Consider the following 25,033-nt stretch of genomic DNA (forward strand, 5'->3'; position numbering starts at 1 on the left):
CACTAACATAGTGAACATCTGTGTAAATGGGGTAGGATCTGAGGCCAAAACAGAAAAAGAATAAGTTAAGAATTACTTAGACAAGTTAGATATCTTCAAGTTGGTAGGGCCTGATGAAATACATCCCAGAACACTTAAGGAACTGGCTGAAGAGATTGCTGAGCCATTAGCAATTATCTTTGAGCACTCCTGGAGGACGGAAGAGATCTCACAGACCTGGAAAAGGGCAAATATAATATCTATCTATAAAATGGGGGAGAAGGACAACCCAGGGAATTATAGACCAGTCAGTTTAACTTCGGTACCCAAAAAGATGATGGAGGAAATAATCAAACGATTTGTAAGCATCTAAAAGAAAACAGTGTGATAAGTAACAGTCAACATGGATCTATGAAGAACAAATCCTGGCAAATCAACCTAATATCCTCTTTTGACAACAAGCTGGTGGATGTGGGGAAGCAGTAGATGTGATACATCTCAATATTAGTAAGGCTTTTGATATTGACACACTTGACCTTCTCATAAACAAACCAGTGATATATAGCCTAGACAAATCTACTATAAGGTGGGTATATAACTGGTTGCAAAAACAAAACAGAAAGTAGTTGTCAATGGTTCACAATCAAGCTGGAAGGGCATATCGAGTGGGGTTCTGCAGGGATCTCTCCCAGATCCAGTTCTATTCAATATTCTCATAAATTATTTGGATAACGCACAGAGAGCACACTTGTAAAGTTCATGGACCATACCAAGCTGGGAGAGGTTGCAAGCGCCTTGGAGCACAGGATTAGAATTCAAAATGATCTGGACAAACTGGAGAAACGGTCTTAAATAAATAGGGTGAAATTCACTAGGACAAATGCGAAGTACTACATTTAGGAAGGAATAGTCAATTGTACAAACACAAAATGGGAAATGACGGCCTCGGAAGGAGTACTGCAGAAAAGGGATCTGGGTGTTAACTGGATCACAAACTAAATGAGAGTCAACAATATAATACTGTTGCCAAAAAAAAAAAAAAAAAAAGCGAACATCATTCTGGGATGTATTAAACAGGAATGATTTAAGCAAGACACGAGGAGTAATTCTTCCACTCTACTCAGCACTGATAAGGCCTCAGCTAGCGTGCTGTGTCCAGTTGTGGGCACCACACATTGGAAAAGATGTGGACAATTTGGAGAAAGTCCAGAGGAGAGCAACAAAAATGATTAAGTCTAGAAAATATGACTTATGAGGAAAGATTTAAAAAAAGGAGTTTGTTTAGTCTGGACAAAAATAGACTGAAGGGGGATAATGATAAGTCTTCAAGTATATAAAAGATTGTTACAAACAAGAGGGTGATACATTGTTCTCCTTAACTACTGAGGACAGGACAAGAAGTACTGGGCTTAACTTGCAGCAAGGGAGATTTAGGTTAGACATTAGGAAAAACTTCCTAACTGTAAAGGTAGTTAAGTGCTAGAATGAATTACCGAGGCAGGTTGTGGAATCTCTGTCATTGGAGGCTTTTAAGAACAGGTTAGACAAACACCTGTCAGGGATGGTCTAGATTATACTTAGTCCTGCCTCAGTGCTGGGGACTGGACTAGATGATCTATTGAGGTTCCTTCCAGTCCTACATTTCTATGCTTCTGATTTGTTAGCCCTGCAACACCTTCCCTACCAGACAGCAGAGGCTTGAGTGACTGAGGTCCATCATTTCAAAGCTGGTAGGGTCCTCCTGATAGGATACAGCTGTATTGGCTAATGGGAGGACTGCTGGTTATGAGGTGATGGACTCTTGAAGAGTCTTCTCTTGGCTTTTATCTGAAGCTGCTGAACCTTTTCCTAGCTGCAGGAAAGTGGCTGCAGTAATAATAGGGAGAAGGGAATAGAATGATAGCAATTTTCTTAATGGATTTAATCAATGTGAGTCTCTTTCAGAGAAGATTTGAGCTAGTGAGTAATCATAGGACTTCATTCTTGAACTGATATTTGGGTATTATGCTGGTTGCTAATGACTTGATCTTTTGGAGCTATGGGCAGAGGTATAAGTTAGCACAGCATGAAAAGTTTCCTTACCGCTTTTCCTTTAGATAATTTGGGAGATGCTGTGAGAAGCACTGTGATGCAGGGGAGGGATTTAATGAGGAACACAACAGCCTCGTGGAACAAAGATGTCAGTGCATGAAAATTTAATTGATCTGATCAGGAATCCCTGCTTCAGTGAAGTAAGTCCGGTGGAATCTCCACCCAATTCCAAACAAAAGTTACACACTTGCAGAATGAAAGGACCATTCCTCCTGGTATCTGCTATTTTTCTTTAAAAATAAAACAAAAAATAAAATCCCTGGCCCCCACCCCCAAAAAATCCTCAATATTGCCTAAGTGTTCTTCCTAGGATTCCTTCCTTCAAGACCTGTCTGTTCCAGATTCTAGTTCCTTTTGCCAGAGAGCCACTCCCTCTTTCTTTATATTCAGGATGAAATTTAATGACCCATATCTGCTTCATTGAGACAGCAATAATTAACCTGCAGCTTGATTAAGGGTTCCAGCACCCACTAGGAGGATATGAAAACAGGAGAATCTTGCCACCCTGTTATAGTAGGATTGAATGGGTGGGAGAGACCTCTCTTCCTGTACAAACACAGAACAGTTTCCTTTTCCCCAAACAAAAATCCATCTATTACCCAAGTGCCAAATTTAGGCTGAAACTTAGTGAATTTCTAGTATGTACTAAAGGATTAAAACCTGGTACTTGTCACCAGTGTTCCCTTTAAATTTTCCCACCCATGTAAGGAATGAATTTTGTTGTGTGCACCAATGTGGAGGTGATGTGTAACACATCACCTCCACATTGGTGCACACAACAAAATTCATGTGGTGGGGTAGAGCCAGAGGGTTCAGAGTGTGGGAGGGGGCTCAGGGCTGGGGTAGAGAGTTGGGGTGGGAGGTTTCTATCTGGGGGTGTGGGCTCTGGGGTAGGGCCAGGGATGGGGGCTCAGGGATAGGGTGCAGGATGTGTGTGAGGGCTCGGTGGAGCTGGGGCTGAGAGGTTTGGGTGCATTGGTGCTCCCTGGGGCTATGATGGAGAGGACTCCCTGCAACAGCACCTGGGCTGGAGGGGAGAGGTACCTCTACCCCAGCTGTGGCAGATCCAGGCTGGGCTGGGGAGGGGTCAGGGGAGGGGTGCCTGTCCCCCGGCCGCGGCAGGGCTGGGTTGGGGGCAGAGTGCCTGTCCCCCAGCCGTAGCAGGTCCGGGGCCAGGCTGGGTTGGGGCCAGGGGAGGGGTGCCTGTCCTCCCAACAGGGCCAGGCTGGGCCAGGAGAGGGGTGACATGGTAGGTCCGGGGCTTGGGGAGTGGCATCTCTCCCCAACGGAGCCCTGAGTGCCTGTGCAGTGCTTAATAGGCATCTGTGTGGCCATGCAGCTTTAGAGGGAATTTAGCTTGTCACCTTGTACTTTGATCCCTTTCCCACAGATTGAATTAGGAAGAAATGAAATGACATTTTTCACTTAACATTTTTTTTCTCTAGCTTCTCCAAAGGGAGTTTGCTTACCTCTGGGGGAAAGATTCATGCAGAAAGTAAAAGTGAAATTATCCTTCTGATTAAGGCTTTCTTCCTTTGTTATTTGAAATATCTTTTGGCTGACCTTTCCAGATTGTACTTTGGATGTTGTAACCAAGAATCTTTGATTGGCTTCATTTTTATATTCTTTTCATTCATGTATCTCTCATCCTCTTCACCTTTGTCAGTATCTCGTTCAGAAGCAGTGCAGAACTGGAAGAGGCATGTTATACAGATAGTTCATTCAGACCAACACAAGTACATTCTTTTTCTACCCTCTATGTGTTTAAACTAGGGGCCTGAGCTTTTAGACACAAAAACATATATGGTATTGCACATAATTTGTGTGTACAGTTGCCACATCATTCAGGTTATGAGTACAGCTACCCAGGATGCATGTGCAATCCCAGCCATTGCATGGATGAGGGAGAGGTACAATTGTATGCTTTCCTCTTTTAAAAAAAAAAAAAAAAATGTAGTAGTCTTGCCTGTGATTAACAGGAAGGAAGGATGTGCTCGACAGTGACCCTGCTGAAAGGTTAGATCCATCAGTAAAAGTGTTATCAGACAGAGCAGCATGTTTATGGAAATCTTTCATATTTGTTCCATATTCAGTTACCTAAGCAAGCCACTTTAATTAAGAAGGTGACATTTTGATTTACAACCATATAGTTTCATGGCTTTGTTTTGATTTTGCTCTGCCTTAGATTCCAGAAACTGCATCATTTCCCAGCTCAGTGAAGAAGCAAAAGTAAGTTGTAAACAACTGTTGGAGGGGGAAAGAGTTGATTTTTCTCCTTTTTCTAATGTAAGAAGCAAAATACCACTGTACCTCAGTCCTGACCTGCAGGCCCTCTGTTAATCCTCTCATGCTAACCTAGTGAGGAGGGCTTTAAACTAGGTTCACCGGGGGAAGGAGACCAAAGCCCTGAGGTAAGTGGGAAAGCGGGATACCGGGAGGAAGCACAGGCAGGAATGTCTGTGAGGGGAGGGCTCCTGCCTCATACTGAGAATCAGGGGCGATCAGCAGGTTATCTCAAGTGCTTATATACGAATGCACAAAGCCTTGGAAACAAGCAGGGAGAACTGGAGGTCCTGGTGATGTCAAGGAATTATGACATGATTGGAATAACAGAGACTTGGTGGGATAACTCACATGACTGGAGTACTGTCATGGATGGTTATAAACTGTTCAGGAAGGACAGGCAGGGCAGAAAAGGTGGGGGAGTAGCACTGTATGTAAGGGAGCAGTATGACTGCTCAGAGCTCCGGTACGATACTGCAGAAAAACCTGAGTGTCTCTGGATTAAGTTTAGAAGTGTGAGCAACAAGAGTGATGTAGTGGTGGGAGTCTGCTATAGACCACCGGACCAGGGGGATGAGGTGGATGAGGCTTTCTTCCGGCAGCTCGCGGAAGCTACTAGATCACATGCTCTGGTTCTCATGGGTGACTTTAATTTTCCTGATATCTGCTGGGAGAGCAGTACAGCGGTGCATAGACAATCCAGGAAGTTTTTGGAAAGCGTAGGGGACAATTTCCTGGTGCAAGTGCTAGAGGAGCCAACTAGGGGGGGAGCTTTTCTTGACCTGCTGCTCACAAACCGGGAAGAATTAGTAGGGGAAGCAAAAGTGGATGGGAATCTGGGAGGCAGTGACCATGAGTTGGTTGAGTTCAGGATCCTGACGCAGGGAAGAAAGGTAAACAGCAGGATACGGACCCTGGAATTCAGGAAAGCAAACTTCGACTCCCTCAGGGAACGGATGGGTAGGATCCCCTGGGGGACTAACATGGAGGGGAAAGGAGTCCAGGAGAGCTGGCTGTATTTCAAGGAATCCCTGTTGAGGTTACAGGGACAAACCATCCCGTTGTGTCGAAAGAATAGTAAATATGGCAGGCGACCAGCTTGGCTTAACGGTGAAATCCTAGCGGATCTTAAGCATAAAAAAGAAGCTTACAAGAAGTGGAAGGTTGGACATATGACCAGGGAAGAGTATAAAAATATTGCTCGGGCATGTAGGAATGAAATTAGGAGGGCCAAATCGCACCTGGAGCTGCAGCTAGCGAGAGATGTTAAGAGTAACAAGAAGGGTTTCTTCAGGTATGTTGGCAACAAGAAGAAAGCCAAGGAAAGTGTGGGCCCCTTACTGAATGAGGGAGGCAACCTAGTGACAGAGGATGTGGAAAAAGCTAATGTACTCAATGCTTTTTTTGCCTCTGTTTTCACTAACAAGGTCAGCTCCCAGACCGCTGTGCTGGGCATCACAACATGGGGAATAGATGGCCAGCCCTCTGTGGAGAAAGAGGTGGTTAGGGACTATTTAGAAAAACTGGACGTGCACAAGTCCATGGGGCTGGATGAGTTGCATCCGAGAGTGCTAAAGGAACTGGCGGCTGTGATTGCAGAGCCATTGGCCATTATCTTTGAAAACTCGTGGCGAACGGGGGAAGTCCCGGATGACTGGAAAAAGGCTAATGTAGTGCCAATATTTAAAAAAGGGAAGAAGGAGGATCCTGGGAACTACAGGTCAGTCAGCCTCACTTCAGTCCCCGGAAAAATCGTGGAGCAGGTCCTCAAAGAATCAATCCTGAAGCACTTACATGAGAGGAAAGTGATCAGGAACAGTCAGCATGGATTCACCAGGGGAAGGTCATGCCTGACTAATCTAATCGCCTTCTATGATGAGATTACTGGTTCTGTGGATGAAGGGAAAGCAGTGGATGTATTGTATCTTGACTTTAGCAAAGCTTTTGACACGATCTCCCACAGTATTCTTGTCAGCAAGTTAAGGAAGTATGGGCTGGATGAATGCACCATAAGGTGGGTAGAAAGTTGGCTAGATTGTCGGGCTCAACGGGTAGTGATCAATGGCTCCATGTCTAGTTGGCAGCCGGTGTCAAGTGGAGTGCCCCAGGGGTCGGTCCTGGGGCCGGTTTTGTTCAATATCTTCATAAATGATCTGGAGGATGGTGTGGATTGCACTCTCAGCAAATTTGCGGATGATACTAAACTGGGAGGAGTGGTAGATACGCTGGAGGGCAGGGATAGGATACAGAGGGACCTAGACAAATTGGAGGATTGGGCCAAAAGAAATCTGATGAGGTTCAGTAAGGATAAGTGCAGGGTCCTGCACTTAGGACGGAAGAACCCAATGCACAGCTACAGACTAGGGACCGAATGGCTAGGCAGCAGTTCTGCAGAAAAGGACCTAGGGGTGACAGTGGACGAGAAGCTGGATATGAGCCAGCAGTGTGCCCTTGTTGCCAAGAAAGCCAATGGCATTTTGGGATGTATAAGTAGGGGCATAGCGAGCAGATCGAGGGACGTGATCGTCCCCCTCTATTCGACATTGGTGAGGCCTCATCTGGAGTACTGTGTCCAGTTTTGGGTCCCACATTACAAGAAGGATGTGGATAAATTGGAGAGAGTCCAGCGAAGGGCAACAAAAATGATTAGGGGTCTGGAACACATGACTTATGAGGAGAGGCTGAGGGAACTGGGATTGTTTAGTCTGTGGAAGAGAAGAATGAGGGGGGATTTGATAGCTGCTTTCAACTACCTGAGAGGTGGTTCCAGAGAGGATGGTTCTAGACTATTCTCAGTGGTGGAAGAGGACAGGACAAGGAGTAATGGTCTCAAGTTGCAGTGGGGGAGGTTCAGGTTGGATATTAGGAAAAACTTTTTCACTAGGAGGGTGGTGAAACACTGGAATGCGTTGCCTAGGGAGGTGGTGGAATCTCCTTCCTTAGAAGTTTTTAAGGTCAGGCTTGACAAAGCCCTGGCTGGGATGATTTAATTGGGTATGGGTTCTGCTTTTGAGCAGGGGGTTGGACTGGATGACCTCCTGAGGTCCCTTCCAACCCTGATATTCTATGATTCTATGTACAGGGACTGTTATATGGGTGAGATTGGATAGTGCCTTTTTTATGTGAACAAATGCCACCCAGAGACTCAAGGCTAAATAAAATTAAGGCCACTTTAATTCTGAATAAGAACATCTACACAGGGGCTTAATGTGGTTCAACTAATCCATTTTAAATTCACACTTTTTAGTCAGTTCAGATAAATTTTTCTCAGTTCCCTGTGTAAGACAAGCCCTTAAAGGCTACTAAACAGTTAGCAAAACAGGGATTAATGTCACAAGTTATGTGCCTAATCTAGGTTTGTCTTTGTTTTTTGGAGGTATTTGCTAAATGGGGAAGGGCTCCTATCAGTGAAGAGTCCAGAGTTGAATGCAAAATTCCAAGTGTGGCTGCAACAGGGTCATAGAAAGAGGCTATTTACTTTCTAATCCATTATTATTTATTTTGTGTATTGCGGTAGTGTGTAGGAGCCTGAGTGATGTAACGAGACCTCCTTGTACTTGGCACTGTACAAATACAACAAATAGTCACTAGCCCCTGTGAGCTTACAGTCTTTATGCGGTCTGTGTATATTCAGCCCAAAGCTGTGCTTGAAACCAAAAAGGTTTTAGTGAAGTCAAGGCTTGGTATATACAAGCAGTGCTGTAGCAATGGTGATAGATGAGCCGATGTAGGATTTGTGGCAGGAGGAGTGTTTAGGGTCAAGAATGGTGCCAAGATCACTGACAGTAAAGACAAATAGGTGTTTTGAGTTGATATGAGGTTGTTCTTGGCTATCCAAATAAAGAAAATACACATGCAGAAAAGGCTAACTGGAGTCTCATAATCTTGGCTATCATTGGCAAAGGAAGTTTATATTAATGGAGCCCAGGCTGGCATCTGCAGGTGCTCTGGTAGCACTGTCACAGGCTAACCAGCTCTGTTAAACAAAAGGCAAGAGACAAATGTGAAATGCCCTGAAATTCTTGGCTGGATGATGAAATACACTGGGTCTGTTTTAACCTTTTCTCAGGGAGAAATTCTGTTTGATTCTTCCCTTTAGAATGCACAGCTGTCTTTCAGCAAAGAACACGAGGAAAATGTGCAGCTGCGATCTGAAATAACAGCTCTGCGAGAGACAGCAGAAAAAGTACAGGTAATGAAAGTAGCATCTCTTGCCGTACCACGGAGCTAAGATATGGGGGCAGGATCTACAATGACTCATTGAATGTGATGCTCACATCTTGGTATGCCTCCCTGGTCTGAGGTAAAGCTACACAATGAAAGTTGCACAGTCTGCTTGCTGAGCTGGTGACAGTGAAGAGGCTTCAGATACAAATGTTAAATATGATGACTTAGTTTCTTGATATCGTAATTTGAAATCCCAAAACATTCGCTTTAGTTTATGATCTCTGATTTAGCTACGATTCTAACATAGGCTTCCATTCTTGTGGCTGCTTTTATGGATATACTTAGACTTCTAAGAAGGTGCAATTTCTACATATTGAAAAGGTATATTAGGGCTGTTGGCCCTAATATAACTCATCTCCAACATAAGGGCTGAACATAATTGTGGATTCTCCATTACTTGAAGACTTTAAATCAAGACTAGATAGCTTTCTAAAAGAGATGTGATAGCTCAGTCAGAACTTATTGGCTTGATGCAGGATTTACTGGATGTGTTGTTATGGCCTGTGTTAGGCTGGAGTCAACATGATTATAATGGTCCCTGCTGGCCTTAGAATCTATAAAAGACACTTAATTGCTGCTTTAGTAAAAACAAGATGTGCTGCAAAACGTTTGGAGTTTTTGGCTATCTAATGCTCTCTTCCACTTCCATCCTGTACAACAGTTTTTCTGTTTAGCAGCAGCTCTTCAGTGAAGTGAATGGATCTTTCCAGTGTTAGAGTTTTGGCATTTCTGCAGCATTGCTGTAGTGTAAAGAGATGTCCCTTACAAAAAAGCGTTCTGTAATGATTTTATCACGGAGCTGAGAATAGTACCTAGATCTCCTATTTCCAGTCCTGTATTTTTGTCACAAGGCCATCTTTCAATTCCTGGAGAAAGGCAAAGGGCAACTTACATCTAGACAGTCCTGCAGTGATTGGTTCTAGACAATTTATTTTTTAAACTATAGAATGGAATCTGGTCCTTTGTTCTTGCCCTGCGCTACTTCAAATATTAAGTTTCATTGAGTGAATCAGGATAGAGCTTCAGTACCATTAGCTTTGCTGATACTGGTTTGTGTGAGTCTTACAGTATTTTTACAGCAGCACACTTTGTGACCCTTCCACTGAAAATTGGTGTTATCTGAACACTTTTCTTAGTGGACCTGGTTATAGCAAAGGTCAGACTGACCTTCAAAACTGCAAGATGATGGGGGTAGAGGAAAGAGAAAAGAAATTGATAGGTTTGTAAGTGTTTATTTCTACTACAGAAAGTTTGAAATAAAACGTGTGTGTTTTCCCCTCTGTAGGCCATTAATGACCAGTTGAACCAACAGTGCTCAGAACTGAGTGCTACGCTTCGAAGAGTTTCCATGGAGAATGCTAAACTCTTTTCAGATCATCAGGCCATGCTTAAGGTATGCAGTTCACAATTAGGCAAGTAAAATAGCCACTGTGAAGCATCTGTGGCTCAGAGACCAGGAAGACTAGATGAGGGGAAAGCTCAATAAACCAGTAGCTTACATGAATCCAGTAAAATATTTTATGGATTAAGACTCCGAATTCTAGTCAGCTTGACATAGTTGATTTTGAACACTTGGTATCAAACCCCAATAAAATGTAAAACCATGTTATCTTATAATTCTCCGTCCTCCTCCTGCTTAAATGACAGGTAATATCCTTGATAAAATGAAAATTAATGTGAAGGTAGAATCAGTGCACAGTTTGGTATCCAAGAGTGTGTTTAATTGACTAGATCCAACCTTTCACCAGGTCACTTACTCTAATATGTATCACCTTCTGGAATTTATTCTGTCTTCTCTGGAGAAAAGAAGAATATTTCTCTTATACTTTCCTTCCTCCACAAAATTCCTGCCTTCTCTTCAGTGCAGAACTAGCCCCTGCTCATTCTGGCATCTTTAACTATTTTTCTGTCAGCCAGTTGGTGTCATCAGAGAATGGCACAAAGCATTCTTCCTTGGGATAGAGAATTCAAAACTTAGACTGATACCAATCTATCAGTCTGTCTTCTGGGACTTTACTGATTTCTCAAAGATTAAGGACTTCGCTATTTTGGTTTGATGTGTCTAGCAACTATTTATTTAAGAGAGACATTATCAGATTGATGATTTTTTTAATTGACTAAAGAAATTCCAGTTTATGGATGGATACCCTCTAAATCGCAAGTACAGATTTTTAAATTAAAAAAAAAAAAAGAGAGTGTTTATGCTCTCTTGCATTACTTACAAGGGTATTTTGGGCAGGCCGAAAAACGCCACCAAATATTTACATTATTTAATATTTTTATGAATGACCTGGAAGAAAACAGAAAATCATTGCTGATAAAGATTGCTGATGACACACAGAGTGGGGAGAGTGGTAAATAATACAGGCTAAACAGGGCACAAGCAGACAATGTGTTTCCATACAGCCAAATGTAAGGTCTTCTAAGAACAAAATAAAGTCATAGTTACAGGATGGGGGACTCTATCCTGGAAAGCAATGACTCTGAAAGAGATGTGGGGGTCGTGGTGACTAATAAGCTGAACATCAGCTCCTGGTGTAATGCTATGGCCATGCGCTCATGCAATCCTTGGATGTATAAACAGGGGAATATCAAGCAGGAATAGAGAGTTATACTACCTCCGTATTTGGCACTGGTGCAGTTTCTACAGGAATACCGTGTCCAATTCTGGTGTCCACATTTCAAGAAAGATGTTGAAAAACTGGAGTGAGTTGTGTTATAATATCCAGTACTAAGAGAGGATACAGAAATCTCCCAACTGACCAGGAGAGAGAGAACTTTGGTTTAAATAGCAGCTTTGTGCCTTCTCCCAGTCTTCTTTTGCTGGAGCCTTTGTATAATCTGAATTTTCACACTGACATTTCCTTTCCATCTTTAGGCAGAACAGGAGAGGATGACTCAGAAACTGCTGGAACAAGACTTGCTGCTGGATGCTGCCCGTGCCAACATTATAGGAGAGCTGCAAAGCATGCGGAACGAAAAAGCCCAACTTCAACAAGAGCTGTGAGTGAGGAATATTCTAAATCTTTATCGTTTGATCTTTTCTCCGTTGTATACTAGCCGTCTTTGGTGTGTCCTGGTCCCTGTATCTCTCCAAGCCTCCTACAGGTTCTACTTATTTTCTGCTGGCTGACACTTAATCGGGACTTTTGAACACAGTAAAACAGGCACCAATAAGCATGTCTAGTGTATAATATAAAATCCATTTTCTGTTCATGACATCTAAGATTGTGAGGCATAGAACTCCAACTCAGCTGTTTCCTGTATTACTTACACAGGGAGGCCTTGCACACAGAGCATTCTGGCTGCAGACAAAAAGCATGCCTTGCTGAGCAGATGACAACCACACAGAAGGTGCTCCTGGAGTCTACTATTGCTAGACTACGAGGTGAACTGGAGACAGCACTGAAGGAGAGAGGATCTCTACTGTTGGAGAAGGAGAGTCTTCAGCAAGAAGTACAACAGATATTTTCCTGTCTCTTACTTTTATTTTAAAGGTGTATCATAGTAGAAGACATTTGCATCTGCTTTGCTAAAATTCCCATCCTCCCCAGTGTTGGTCCCATGGTGAAGTAGTATAGTCTCATATTCTCTGCAAATGTGGAAAGATGGGTTGGAACATAATAGTTGGCCTCCTCCCATTCTGATTCTTTGGTGTCATTGCAGACAGCATTGGTGCTATGTCTAGTGGATGAACATAAGAGAGTAGATTGCAATGTAACAGTTATGAGGTTGCCTTGCCCTGTCAGGGAAGGGAAATGAGGAAAGTGCCCTGCATGTGTAGTAAGGAAGAGAAAGAGGATGGGAGGGATCCACTGTATACAGTTGTTTCTAATTTCAGGGTTGGTCTGTGACCCTTCTGTCTGAGATGAAGTGCTACATCTCTCTGTTGGAAGTATTAATGGATCTCTAGGGTGGATTTAGTAGAGTCCCTTTTTGCTGATTTTAAAAGTGACTTTATTTTAATTCCTTATCGCAGATGAAGAAAGCAGCAAGTGACATAACACAGGAGAGGAACAAATTGGAAGTGGAACTAACTGGGAACAAGGTACTACCAAGTACGCATGACTTCACTCTGACTTCTGATTCTATCCATTCTTTTGGGTTGGTATCCAAAGTACAAACAGTTTTATCTTAACTGAACCTGTGACAGAGAGGTGAGAGTTTTCTCTACTACTGATGTTAGTGATGGAAGGGAGACCTGAATCTTTGGGCTGGACTCCAAGATTGCATCTGCTTTAGCAAACTTTACAGCCATAATTTACCATTGGTGCAGCCCTTTTGACTATATCAATGATTGCAGCTGTGGTGAGACAGAATTCAGTTGTGTTTACAGCTATATCATCTGTGATTAGACTCAGATCTACACTACAGCTTCCACCATTGCTGGAGGTTGGGGGTCACATGAGACTCTCGCTGTTCCTTAGCAGTTGAATGAATCACCTCAACAGCATTTTCAGCCCCCACTGAATTTTGAGGTCATATGTACTTATTTTCTGTGTAGCTCTCTCAAACTTGCATTTTAAATTTTGGATCTGTAATGTATACTTGAGTGTGTTTGCAGCATAGTTACTGCTGAGCTTATCTGTCAGGTTAACTTCTTGGGGAAGGCTGAATCACTAGTGGTGAAGGGAAGGTAAAAGCAAGTAGCTCTGGGTATGAGGACCTGTGAATAATTCACACACTTGGGGTTGAAATTTGGTCCATTGATTTGTATTGTATCCAAGACACTTAAAAGACATGATTGGAATTGGATTTGTTCTTGTTTTGAAGCTAGAAATGGGTGCTATGAGATCCACACTGCAGAATCTGGAGAAGGAGAACAAGAGGCTAATGGATCGCTTGGCAGCACTGGAACACCAGCAGGTAACCTGAGTTTTCAGTCAGCTTTTGTTGGCCTGTGTACGCACGCCTTCAGTTTGTTCTAAAATAGGTAGGTAACCCCAGTGTTCTGACTAGCGAGTGACTGTTCCAGGAGTCAAACTGCAATCTGAACTAGTTATCCTGATCACATGGTATTTCTGTGTCTAGTTTCCAAACTAATGGAATGTGAGAGAGGGGAGACAAAAGAATAAAATAACGGCTACATGTTAATTTTGTTTTCAAGTTTCCATTTGAATTTGTTAAAGGGTGAAAAGTATTCATGCTGTGTGGGGGGGATTTATAAGTAGCTGAAGGGACCACTTATGCTATGGGTTACACTTGGAGTTAGGGATGTGATTCCAAACTTGTGTTGATGTACTTTTGCTAGCTCTCCTCGAGCTAGAGTGCTAAAAATAGCCATGTAGCCGGGGTAGCATGGGCAGTGACTCCAACTAGTCACCCCGAGTATGTACCCATGGAGTCCTGAAGTACAACTATATCAGGGATTTTCCCATGAGTATTCTGTTCCATTATGTAGTATAGGTGGGACTTTAGCCTATATACACCATAAGATAGACGATAACTGACTTGTATCTGGCTAACACTTCTGTTGGTACTTTGAGATGTCATTTCTGCTGTCCTTTTCCTATCCTCTCTCACTATTGCTCTAGCACTGAAACGTGACCAGTACTAGAAACAGTGGAAGTGTTAGTGGAGACCAGCTGCAGAGTTTTTACCACTGTGTTCTCCAACTGTACTGAGCAGGTCCAGATCTCATGGTAGTAAAAACTGTCTACTCTAGTTGTGTCAATGTGAGACTTTCAGAAAACTTCATTGTAAATAGGTCCTCAAATCAGGAAGCTAGAGAAAATTCAGCTGAAACAGCTTCTGAATGTCTGTCACGTGGTGATCAAAATTATTTATAAGATAGTTAAATTCTTTAAAGTTAGAATATAAAAAGTGGCAGTTTATTTATCATCTCCCCTCCACACACAAAATTAGCTTCACAATAGTTAGTCACCCATTATAGGGGTATGAATCAACAGAATGTTCTGAAGCTTAAAAATAGTTCATCTCCATAATTTTCCCATTCTGTGTTCCTTCTGGTACCTTCTCTCACTCTGAAACATTTTTTTCCCCTAATCCCCTTGCCTCCCCCACTCTCTCTCCTTTGCCAATTCCTTTTCTTCTCCTTTCCCTCTTGCCAGAGGACAGGTTCTTCTGCCATTCACTTTCTTGCTGCCTGTGCTTGAGGTTAGGCTCTGTGATCCAGGGATTGGTCTAGATGGTTGAGAACCAGTGTATGCCGGCTTCTTCCTATAGGCTGAGGTGGCTTAGTAACAAGGTGGTACAACTACATTTTTCTGCTGCTCTGTTGTTTCACTTGGTGAGACCTCTTGTTCATTTTTAAATGAAAATCTGGACAAAACAGGAGGACAAAGGTAATGCTAAAACTTGAAGGGGAAAAGGGCTAAACCTCAGGGAGAAACAAGATGCTGAAGCCCAAGTCCATTTTGGCTTGTTTTTCCTAGGAGAGGGTGACTTCTGCTCTTGTTTTCCCAGTATGCTCAACAGCAGGTCGAACAGGTTCTAGCAGAGCTGACTGACAGTAAAAATAAACTGGCCTACGACAAAGGAAAGCTTCAGGTACCTGATTTTTGCCTTTATATAAGTTTGTTCAGAAATCTTTCTACCCAGCTGATCCAGGATTATTTAACCACATCTTCACTATTACAGTTGGAAGGAAGTTCTTGTATTTCCTTTTGCAGATGTCATTTGTGCAACAGCTGCCAGATATTTTTAAGTAGTTTGGGATTTAAAACTGTCTTTGATCCTCATCAGACCATTTATTGCCTTTAGGTAAAAGACTGGGTTGAGATGCCTCACTTATTACAGCTATAGGATTCCGGGTAAACAAGTCATAGGATGTTTGAAAATCATTGAGTAACGAGGAAGGAAAGGGGGGCATTCTAAAGCAACATGCATGTTTAGAAACCCTCAAAGAGAGCTTGGGAGTTTGGAGTGTCTTGGATAAGCAGATTATTCCAAGGAGTAAAATAAGAAGGGACCAGACAGCATGGTGATAAATAAAAGTGAAGTAAGTGCATAATAGAAGGGGATGGTGAAAGCGAGATACTTTCATTTCTGAGTTGCGGATGGGTGCCTTAGAATTTGGGAAAGGGGTGCATGGATTTTGGCGTGCTTGTGAAAAAACAGCATAGAAGGGGCCAGTTCAGAGAATGGTGGCTATTTACATGGTGAGACAGCTGCATGTTTGTTTGTGTCGCTACATGTGGTGATTATTATTATTATTATTAATGAATGCACAAGTGGTACAATAAAGATGGGAAAAGTTTTAAAAATTGAACATAGGGAAGTACGAGATGAAAAACAAAAAATGTTAGAAGTGTCAAAAGGGCTTAGGTAGGCATTACACATGCTTTAGTCATTGTAGCTTTGGGGGCAGCCTTGTGGAGGCTTTAAAGTCCTGATAGACCAGCACGAGATGAGCCGCTATTCATAGGTGTACAGTTTTCTCAGCCTCACTGCAGCTACACAGAGGGCTGTTCCTGAGTCCGCAGGGGTGGTCATTTGCTGCACACCACATCTGAAATGGTTGAGTTTGCACCAGAGACAGCATGGCAACTCGAGGCCAGGAGTCTCTTGTGAAGCGCTGAGTGTTGAGGGAGGAGTTTCTTACAGGGGGAGCAGCTTGTTCCCATTCTGCTCACCACAATGTGATGAGATGGTCGGTAAAGTCCATATTGGTCTTTTATTGATGAGTTGGTGGCAAAACACCTCCTGTATATCTTTGAAAAGTGGCAGTTGTAGTATCTCCTGGATTGCGTCAAGGAGGTTCTTTCCTGCAACAGAAGGCCTGATGTTAGGAGACTGGTAGCCACTTACGTTTTGTGCTCTCGTGGTTCCTGTTGTTAGTCTCATTGTTAGATTCAATTGTACATCAACTAGCTTTGTGTGGGGAGAGTTTTTGGCCACACAGGAGCACACTAGTCTCTAAGTAGCAAAGAGCTATCGCCAAGCTGTGCGGTGTTTGCGCATTAGCTCCCCAAGCTGAGACTGCAAGCTTATTGAAGAAGCCATTTCTTTTCTTAATCTTCTGAGCTACCTTGGAGAGGTAAATGTGTGAGCTAGAATTACTCGTAAATATACTGATGATAGTAATAGGTGAGGGGACAAGACACTATACTGAGCTTTATATTAAAATGATTCATCCTATTTTAATTTTGCCTTTATGTGAAGATAAAGTGACTCTCTTGCTGCTCCTCATATTCTGAGACTTTGCTCAGTGTTAATTTCTTTTAGTTTTACAAACTCTCTCTCTCTGCTTCTCTGGCTGTCTCAAGCTCATTCCTTCTCTTCACTTACTAAATAGGTGCAGTGAGATGTATGCTGACTTTGTCTCTGCTTTTTCCTTTAGACCAAAGTACAGCAGCTGGGGGAAGAACTGCAATCTCTTGCAGATGCACGTTCAGAGAACAGCCATCTTCGCAAGCTGAATACAGCCTTAGAGACTAAATATACTCAGGTACAATCAAACTCAGAGGATTCTTCACTTCTCAGCATTGGAGTCAAACTGCTCCCCTCAAGAACATCAATAGCTTAATACTAACTTTTACTATTATAAATTACAGGTGAATATAGAACTTGGCTCTGTCAAGATTAACATGCAAAGGATGGAAGCTCAGCTGAAGCAGGTACCAAAACAACAAGGCTGTTTTCCAGCAAATGTAATGTGTGTGTTTAGGGCTGGAACTTGCTAAATCGGTGGGATTGTAGGAATTTTCATGTCTGTCTATTCCTGGCTCACAGTAGAGAGTATACATTGTCACAGGTTATTTGGTTGCTTTTCTGGGAGGGGAAAAGGAAGAAGGCTGTGAATGTTCAGCCTAATCTGATCTAGATCACTTATTCAGTCTTGTTAGGAACAGCACAAAGAGGGGTTATGTTGCACTGGGCAGAGGTACCGAGCTTGCAGGTTTTATTTGGTGCACTGGGCCATGTTTTCTGCTAGTCTTGTTTGGGTGTCTGAGAAGAAACAGAAGTCTGAGAGTGCCAGTTTAATATTGCAAATTAGTTCTTGGTCAGAGAAGGAAATCCTTTAGATTCTTAAAGAAAATTACAGTTTACAGAAACTGCCTTAAAGTGTGTTCTGTTGGGCTGGAGAGCTCCTAAAGGGGTGAAGGAAAATGCTTAAGTTGCAGGATATGCAAATTTGTAAGTTCTGTCTGGTAACCAACAGATAGTATGTGCCATGCTAGCTTGCACTACACATTAGAGAGGCAGGATGCAGCAGTGATTAGGATGGGATCCTGCAGTGCAGTAGGCCTTGGTTCAATTCCCTGCCCTACCACTTACCTCCCATGGGCAAATAAGTCATCTAGCTGTCATACCTATAACACTGCCCTACCTCACAGGGATGTCAGGGGGGATAAATACTGGAGCTGGGCAGAAAAGTGTTTACTTGTCAAACAAACATTTTCCCATCCTGAACTGGGATGACTATCTCAAATTTTCATAAACCAAAAATCCAAGAACAAACATTTGGTTTGGGGCACTCAAAATGTTTAGAAAATCAAAAGTTGTTTTGAACTTGAAAACCAGAATTTTCCATTTTTTTTTCTAAAACTGATTTGAAAAATTCATCTAACTTAACCCTTTCCTGCAAAAAGTTTCACTTTTGATAAATTGGAATTTTTTGACAAATATTTCATCAAGCAATTCCCAAATAGCTCTAACAGATATTTTAAAGATTGTGAGACAGTCTGACACTGTGGTTATGGAAGCCATAGATCCACACCAAAATCCACTATCCGAATGCCCTCAAACTTTGGAAAAGCAATTTACAAAGATAACTTAATATTATCTTCATTCTACAGATAGGGGAAAAATGGAGACACAGAAAGGTCTCAGAGCAAGAGATTGGCAGAGTCATGAATAGAACCCTTAGAATGTTCTGCCTCACATGACGCAAGATTAAGTTCCAGATGGTGAGCTGTTACATTCTGCTCGGTGAGGTCACAGTATATAGTATGATAAGAAGGGGAAAGGCATAGTGACATTGCATATAGTTCTAATGCTGTACTGGTGAAAAGTGATGTCTCAGTGCTACTAAGCTATGAAAGGAAACCACACTGATTTAGCTTCCCTGGATAAGTTGCTGTGGAAAATTTAGTCTTGCAAAGTATTAGGAAAGAAAACTGAAAAAAACCCTCGGATTAATCAGAAGTAGTAAATGATGCTTTAAAATGGCTTATAAGGGCTTTATAAAGTAATGCAGTGCAGGAATAAGATGCAGCATCTGTGAGTGTGGCCTCTGTTGTGTCTTCAGTGGGATAGACATTTTGTGGGTAGTTTGTTACCTTACTGTGCGCTCTTCTGGTTTTCTTTATTTCTTCCTCTTTCCCTCCTCCCACCCATCTCTATCTACTTGGACTGATTGGTTTGTTTTGTAGCAACAATGCCACCAAAAAGAAGGAAATCCCCAGAGAGGCCCTGGCAGCAGAAGCCCAGTGTTCATTACATTAGGTCAGATATGGGTGGTTTGGGAGAGGGAGCTGCAGGTTTTGGATCGCATGTTTCTACTGTCCATTGCCCTTCACACCGGGTTCATTTCATGCCGGATCTACATGCAAGGAAGTCTGCTTCTGAATGTGGTGACTGTCCTAGAATCTCTCTGAGGACTTTGTTAAATGCTATTAAGACCATGGAGGAAAGACTGGAGAGTAAAATAGACATCCTCACTCCAAGGCTATTGAAAGCTGAATGGTCTGCAGAACTTAGTGAAGATGATTTCCTGATGGTGAGTGAAGACTTTGAAACAAACTAGCAGGAGTGCCCAACCTAGGGCCCACCAAAGCATTTCATAAGGCCCATGGCCTGTTTCAATACAATCTACTAACGGCCGATTCATTAGCATTTTATCATCATGTGTACATCGTTTTAGTTTACACAAGTGTATAAATAGATAATACTGTACATTGAAATAACCTATCCAAATACACATGAAAGCAGCTGAACTTAAAATATAAATCAATACAGGTGACTTTAAATCTTATTAAAATATGTAGAATCTGTTTGGCCCGCACAAGTTTGTGCCTAGGTTTATGTGTCTCTCCTGTGTAATAAGGTTGGGCACCTCTGAACTAGGCGATGGAAACTTAAGGGAGTTTCTGGGGCACTAATAATTAAATTGTTAGCGAAAATGAGGAAATACTGGAAAATACCAAATACGGGTGTCTTTGGGAGCTTCTTGTGTAGAAAGGTGCAGGCTCAGTTAATGAAGTCCAGATACAAGACAAAGTTTTCAGACTGAAAGTGTTTCTGATTCTAGACTTGAGATAATGTAGTTGTGGTCTGTCTGAACTGTTGATGTAAAAAGGCCATATGACTGATGCTATATATTTAGTTTGTTGGAAGACAATAATCAGGTTTGGTTTATAATGGGATTGGGACAAAGGAAGCCCTCTGTGTTCTAAATTTTATCTTGGTAATCCAGCTGAGAAGCTGTGAACCTGATTTACAAATGGAAGTTTCAAGGAACAGAGTAGAAACAAACTTTGAGTTACCCTGGGTGACACAAAGTAGATCACCTTTGATTTGAGAAAGCCAAGTATTTTGTCTTAAAGTTGTTGTTTTTTTCTTGGCAAGCAGAGATTGGAGAATATTGTGTACCTGATACCCAGAGGACGTCACTAAAAGTTACTATTTTTTTATTCCAAAAATATAAGTAGCTGCTTCTGGTTTCCATTTTTTGGGCAATATGTCAGGAGTTTGGCTAAAATCTCTTCCTTTCTGCCATCTCTTTTTGAATGACCTATTTTGTGTTCTCTTTTAATATTAAAACAAGCAGTATACCCAGAGACTTGTTCCTATGCCTAGAGCTATAGTTATGGCTGGCAATATCCAGGGGAGTCTCATGAAATGTTAGCTATTTGTGTTTAAAGTGGCCTTTGGATTTTGCAAACAATTGACTTGTCCCTCCTTCCTCTCTATTACAAACTGTGGATTATAAGGATTGTGTTTACTGGGGGATTAGTGAGCAGTGGCTCTTTTCTTGCTTAGTCTGAATTTCTTATTTCATCTGATTTTAATTTTGTCAGATGTTATTTTGCAGATCTCTAACGATAATAACTGTAACAAACAGTAACATGCACTAAAATGAGAGAATGATTGATCTGCAGTGAGAAACTGTAATGACTATTGATAAAGCACCTAGGACTCTGGACAGGGTAACAAATATTTAAAAATCCATTAAACTAGAAGAATATTCTCTAAAAATAAAACCAAGGAAATAAATCCTATCAATAGATTCAGGAGAAAACACATATGCTTGTTTCACTGCTACTCATGTTTAATTTATTTAAAGCTTGGATTCTGAGGGAAATATTGGATCTTTGTTTCATAAAGTCAAAAAGAGATTTAATGCCCCATGAAGGAAAGTACTGCAGCCCCTCCTGGGGTTGGAGTTTCCAGTTCTATCTCTTTATCTCCCTCACCAAGGCCGGATGAGGGGTGGCAGTTTCTTTCTAATGCTTGTTTTGAAAAATAAAATCTCTTGTTCTAAATACCGAATCAAGGTGTCTAGATTTTAGGACATCTGGACCATTTCACTGGTAAAGTCCCTTCACCACCTTAAATTGTAAACTATTAGATCCAATTCCTGTGATTTGGAAAACTAGAATTCACCCTCTTCCTCTGTCTCTTTGCAAAGGCACAGACCACCCTTGAACACAAAGAAGAAGAATTTTCTATGGCAATCAAGTCCCGTGATGAGGCATTGCGAGAGAGTCAGAAAATTAAGGGGCACATGGAAGCCATGGAAGAGAGGGAGAAGCAAAAGGCAAGGAAACAGGGTTTTTTTTTAAAGGAGACAAATCTGCTATAGCCTGGCTCAGATTCCAGCACAGCAAATTTAAACTTCAACATAAGTCTTATTAGCCGGTTGATGTCTACATGGACAACAGTGCTCCAACACTGGTTCTGGAATGTGTGTAGAATACTGACTCCTGAGTCTCAAGGTGCTGTACAATCCTGTATAATGTTTTGCAGTATTATGCTTTCAACTGATGGCCATTGATGAAGTAGGCAGTTGATGCCAGCAACATACAGGAGGTTACCAGGGGTTAATATTTACTTAGAAAGTTCTGTATCAGCAGTTGGGACCTGATTCTCCTCTTACATCATTGTAAGTCAGGAGTTATCTTGAAATCAGTGGAGTTAACACTTACTTAAAATGGGTGTGAGGAATCCCCAATTTTATCTTTAATGTTGGGCCCTAAACCTTTGAATAAGGGTGCAAATCAGAGTCTGGCAGATAAAACATTGTCCGTGTGGACTTCATAGTGGACAATACCGCAACATGCTATTAGAGTTCGTATTCCACTCTCGCTCGTTCCCTATGCTGATGGGAACTGAACGCCACAAAGGCAGCATGTTCAACCAGTGTTGGTAAAGTTGCATGGGTTAGGGCTGGCCCTCCTTAGCCAGAATGACAGGTTCCTCTGATGATTACACCAAAGGAAGGGTGGGAAATGGAGAGGAATTCTGGAGAACTTTTCTCTTCCCGGCATACCTTCAAATACAGGCTGAAGGAGATGTTGTGATAATTGGGCCTATAAATTTACCCTAATTGTGAGGTAAACTATAAATAGTAAGTGAAAGTTCATAAGATGTCACAAATCATAATAAATGTTTATATGGGAAAAGGTACAAAAGACAGACTGAATTAGTCCATTAACCACTCCTTTTTGGAGGCCTTAAGAAAGTGACTTTAGAAAGAAAAATTGGCTACTGGCTGCCACTCTCACCGTCTCTTGGGACTTTGTCATCCTGATCCTGAAAGATGTCCTGACCAGGCCAGAGAGAGGGAGCCAGGTGACACTGCCACTAGCTCCAGCAGAATCCCAAATACCACTTGGGATGTGAGACTTCCTCTCCCCACCCCACCCAAAAGTAGGTGCTTTTCCTTCCCTGCCTTATTTCTTCTTTCCTAACACCCCTCCTTTTTCCTTCTGCCTAATAAAACTCTGGCTTATCTGGCCAAGATTATATTTTGTAACATAGTGGAAAGCCTGTGACCAGAAAGAGGCAGCTAAATGCAATGCCCTCCTAAATAGCCTCATGCTGGTACAAGTTTGCTAGGTCTCGGAGTGGATAAGACCATGTACTGTGCCTGTGTTTTTCCAGCAGTGAAATTACAAGTGAAAGTCAACATCAGAGACAGAAACTTCATTTTCTATCTTTGCTGTTCTTTTTTCTCTCCTTGTGTGTGTGTCTTATTTTATCTTTTAGATCGTGGGACTGGACTTTAACAACAAGAAGAACAACAACTGCTCATACCCATCTCTACTTACTTCTTTTCTTTTCCCCAAAAGGACAATTATTACCATCTTTAATACCATCTAAAAAACTATCAGACAACGTTTTTTTCCTTCTAAAAAACTCCTAACTAAAGGGAAAGGAAACAATTGTGTGTTTGCCATGGTACTAAGCAGGCTGAAATCTCTGTTTAAAACTGTTTAATATTGGACAGTGACTGAGTTATGTTAACACCTTTGGCCCATATATTCCATCTAAATTAATACAACAAAGACAAGACTGATCTTCCCTGAGCCTGCGGGAGAAGTAGCCTACTTATGATTTATATGAAGAGTATAATCAAAGTAGTCTTTATTGGAAGTTAACCAATTTCCCCCCTCTGCCTGCTTTCTTGTATTTTAGGTGGCAAACTTACAGCGCCAGCTACAGGAGGCAAAGGAGGATAACGACAAGGTGACATCTGTCCTGGAGAATGTACTGGCTTCTCACAGCAGGATGCAGGCAGCTCTGGAGAAGGTGCAAACTGAGCTGGGACGCAAGGATTCTGAGATCACAGGGCTCAGAAAAGACAGGTAACTGTGCTTGAAACTCTTTGCGACTCTCAGTATCTGTAATGTTGTGAAAAACTAGACAAGCCAGGCCAGGGAATGGCTTGATCACCGACTCTTTCCCTAGGGCTCAAGATGATTATCTGCCTTTTGGGAAGTAAGCAGACTATATGGGACCAGATAAGGTAGTTCCCAGTGAACCCAGTTTGTTTTTATAATCCCTGCAGTTAGTTTTTTCTGCAATATTGGGAGAATGGAGGCATAGCACTAGCTGATTTGCCCCTCATGTACACATGATCAGTTCCGTAAGGGTTGCAGTTGAGAATACACTGCCTTCTTTGTTAACCAACTATCATTAAGTGCAGTGTGCCTGTTCCACAAGACTTCATAAAAATATCTCCAGAAGTTAGTCATGTGTAGGGATTTATAACTGGGGATAGTGGGAATCAACATCCAAAAACCTTCTACAGACTGTTTTAATACTCGTAACTCAGGGATCGGCAACCTTTGGCATGCAGCCCATCAGGGTAAGCCCCTGGCGGGCCGGGCTGGGCTGTTTACCTGCCGCGTCCGCGGGTTCGGCCAATCACAGCTCCCACTGGCCACAGTTCACTGCTCCAGGCCAATGGCAGCCAGCACATCCCTCAGCCTGCGCTGCTTCCCGCAGCCCCCATTGGCCTGGAGCGGCAAACTGCAGTCAGCGGGTGCTGCGATCGGCTGAACCTACGGACGCAGCAGGTAAAGAAATCGGCTCAGCCTTCCAGGGGCTTACCCTGACCGGGCTGCATGCAAAAGGTTGCCGATCCCTGCTAACATATAAAATTTTTCCCCACTGAGGCATAACTCCTTGAGTATCTCTGCAAATTTCCGGGTGCACATACCCTGCAATTTGTCTGTCTTTGTGTAGTAACTGTTGCTTGTTTTAAATTTTAGGTATAGTGCTCTGTTATTATAAAGCCAATATCTGATTATTAATCCCTATAGGATCTTATATAGGCATCTAGCAGAGAGGAGATTGTAGTGTAAATGTAAATAGCACATTAACTGTATTTTTGTCTCTGATCTAACTTGATTAGCACATGGAAAGATTGCTCTATTTCCTGTGTGAACAGAATTTATTCTGTATTTTTTGTGATTTTTATTCTAGTTTGAACCAGTTAACATCCAAAATCTCACAGATCAAAGATATCTGAGAATTTGCAACACTTTCTTCCCTATGTTTGTGGACTCTGTGTTAGTTGTAAAAGAAAGTTTCAGACTGATGAGTTGGCAGAACATGTAATTACAGTTGTGACGTGAGCCAATGAAGCATGCCAGTCACATTTACAGTGGTATTTATAGGCAGGCAACTCCTGTCAGCCATGTATATAATGCCAGTCATTATACTATAGGCCAGCAATCCCTGTGTGGCAGATTTTCATGAATGGGAGATAGCTGTACATTGCTGCACAGCAAATCATTGTGCTGGCAACTGGATGATGCTATAAAATTAAAACTGATCTTGGATGCCTAGAGCTAACATTAATGTCATTTGGCCTACCTTTACATGCTGCTTGGGAGTATACCAAGTGGTATGATAGCTGTGGCTGAAGCCAATTCATCATCTCATGGTGTGCATCAGAGGGGGAAGAAATTGGGAGTTGAGAGAGAAGATTGACCGAAATTAAAATTCAGTTCCAGTCCAAACAAGATACTTTGAAAAT

General features: G+C 42.1%; 1 protein-coding gene across 12 annotated transcripts in view; it reads left to right on the forward strand.

Annotated features, from left to right (window-relative positions):
- CCDC150 (coiled-coil domain containing 150) overlaps positions 1 to 25,033 on the forward strand; it is a 51,666-nt gene that overhangs the window by 12,783 nt on the left and 13,850 nt on the right. For 11 of the 12 annotated variants that reach the window (XM_084643616.1, XM_084643622.1, XM_084643614.1 and 8 more), the window contains 12 exons: positions 4,256 to 4,299; positions 8,453 to 8,545; positions 9,866 to 9,973; positions 11,459 to 11,583; positions 11,859 to 12,036; positions 12,560 to 12,628; positions 13,354 to 13,446; positions 15,007 to 15,090; positions 16,883 to 16,990; positions 17,097 to 17,159; positions 21,176 to 21,304; positions 23,185 to 23,354. In XM_084643616.1, coding sequence (XP_084499742.1) covers positions 4,256 to 4,299; positions 8,453 to 8,545; positions 9,866 to 9,973; positions 11,459 to 11,583; positions 11,859 to 12,036; positions 12,560 to 12,628; positions 13,354 to 13,446; positions 15,007 to 15,090; positions 16,883 to 16,990; positions 17,097 to 17,159; positions 21,176 to 21,304; positions 23,185 to 23,354 — 1,264 coding nt within the window. The remainder of the gene's footprint in view (positions 1 to 4,255; positions 4,300 to 8,452; positions 8,546 to 9,865; positions 9,974 to 11,458; positions 11,584 to 11,858; positions 12,037 to 12,559; positions 12,629 to 13,353; positions 13,447 to 15,006; positions 15,091 to 16,882; positions 16,991 to 17,096; positions 17,160 to 21,175; positions 21,305 to 23,184; positions 23,355 to 25,033) is intronic. The other variant, XM_084643624.1, reaches the window with a different exon arrangement.

This window comes from Lepidochelys olivacea (genome assembly GCF_965140295.1).
Source record: "Lepidochelys olivacea isolate rLepOli2 genome assembly, chromosome: 11".
NCBI lineage: Eukaryota > Metazoa > Chordata > Testudines > Cheloniidae > Lepidochelys > Lepidochelys olivacea.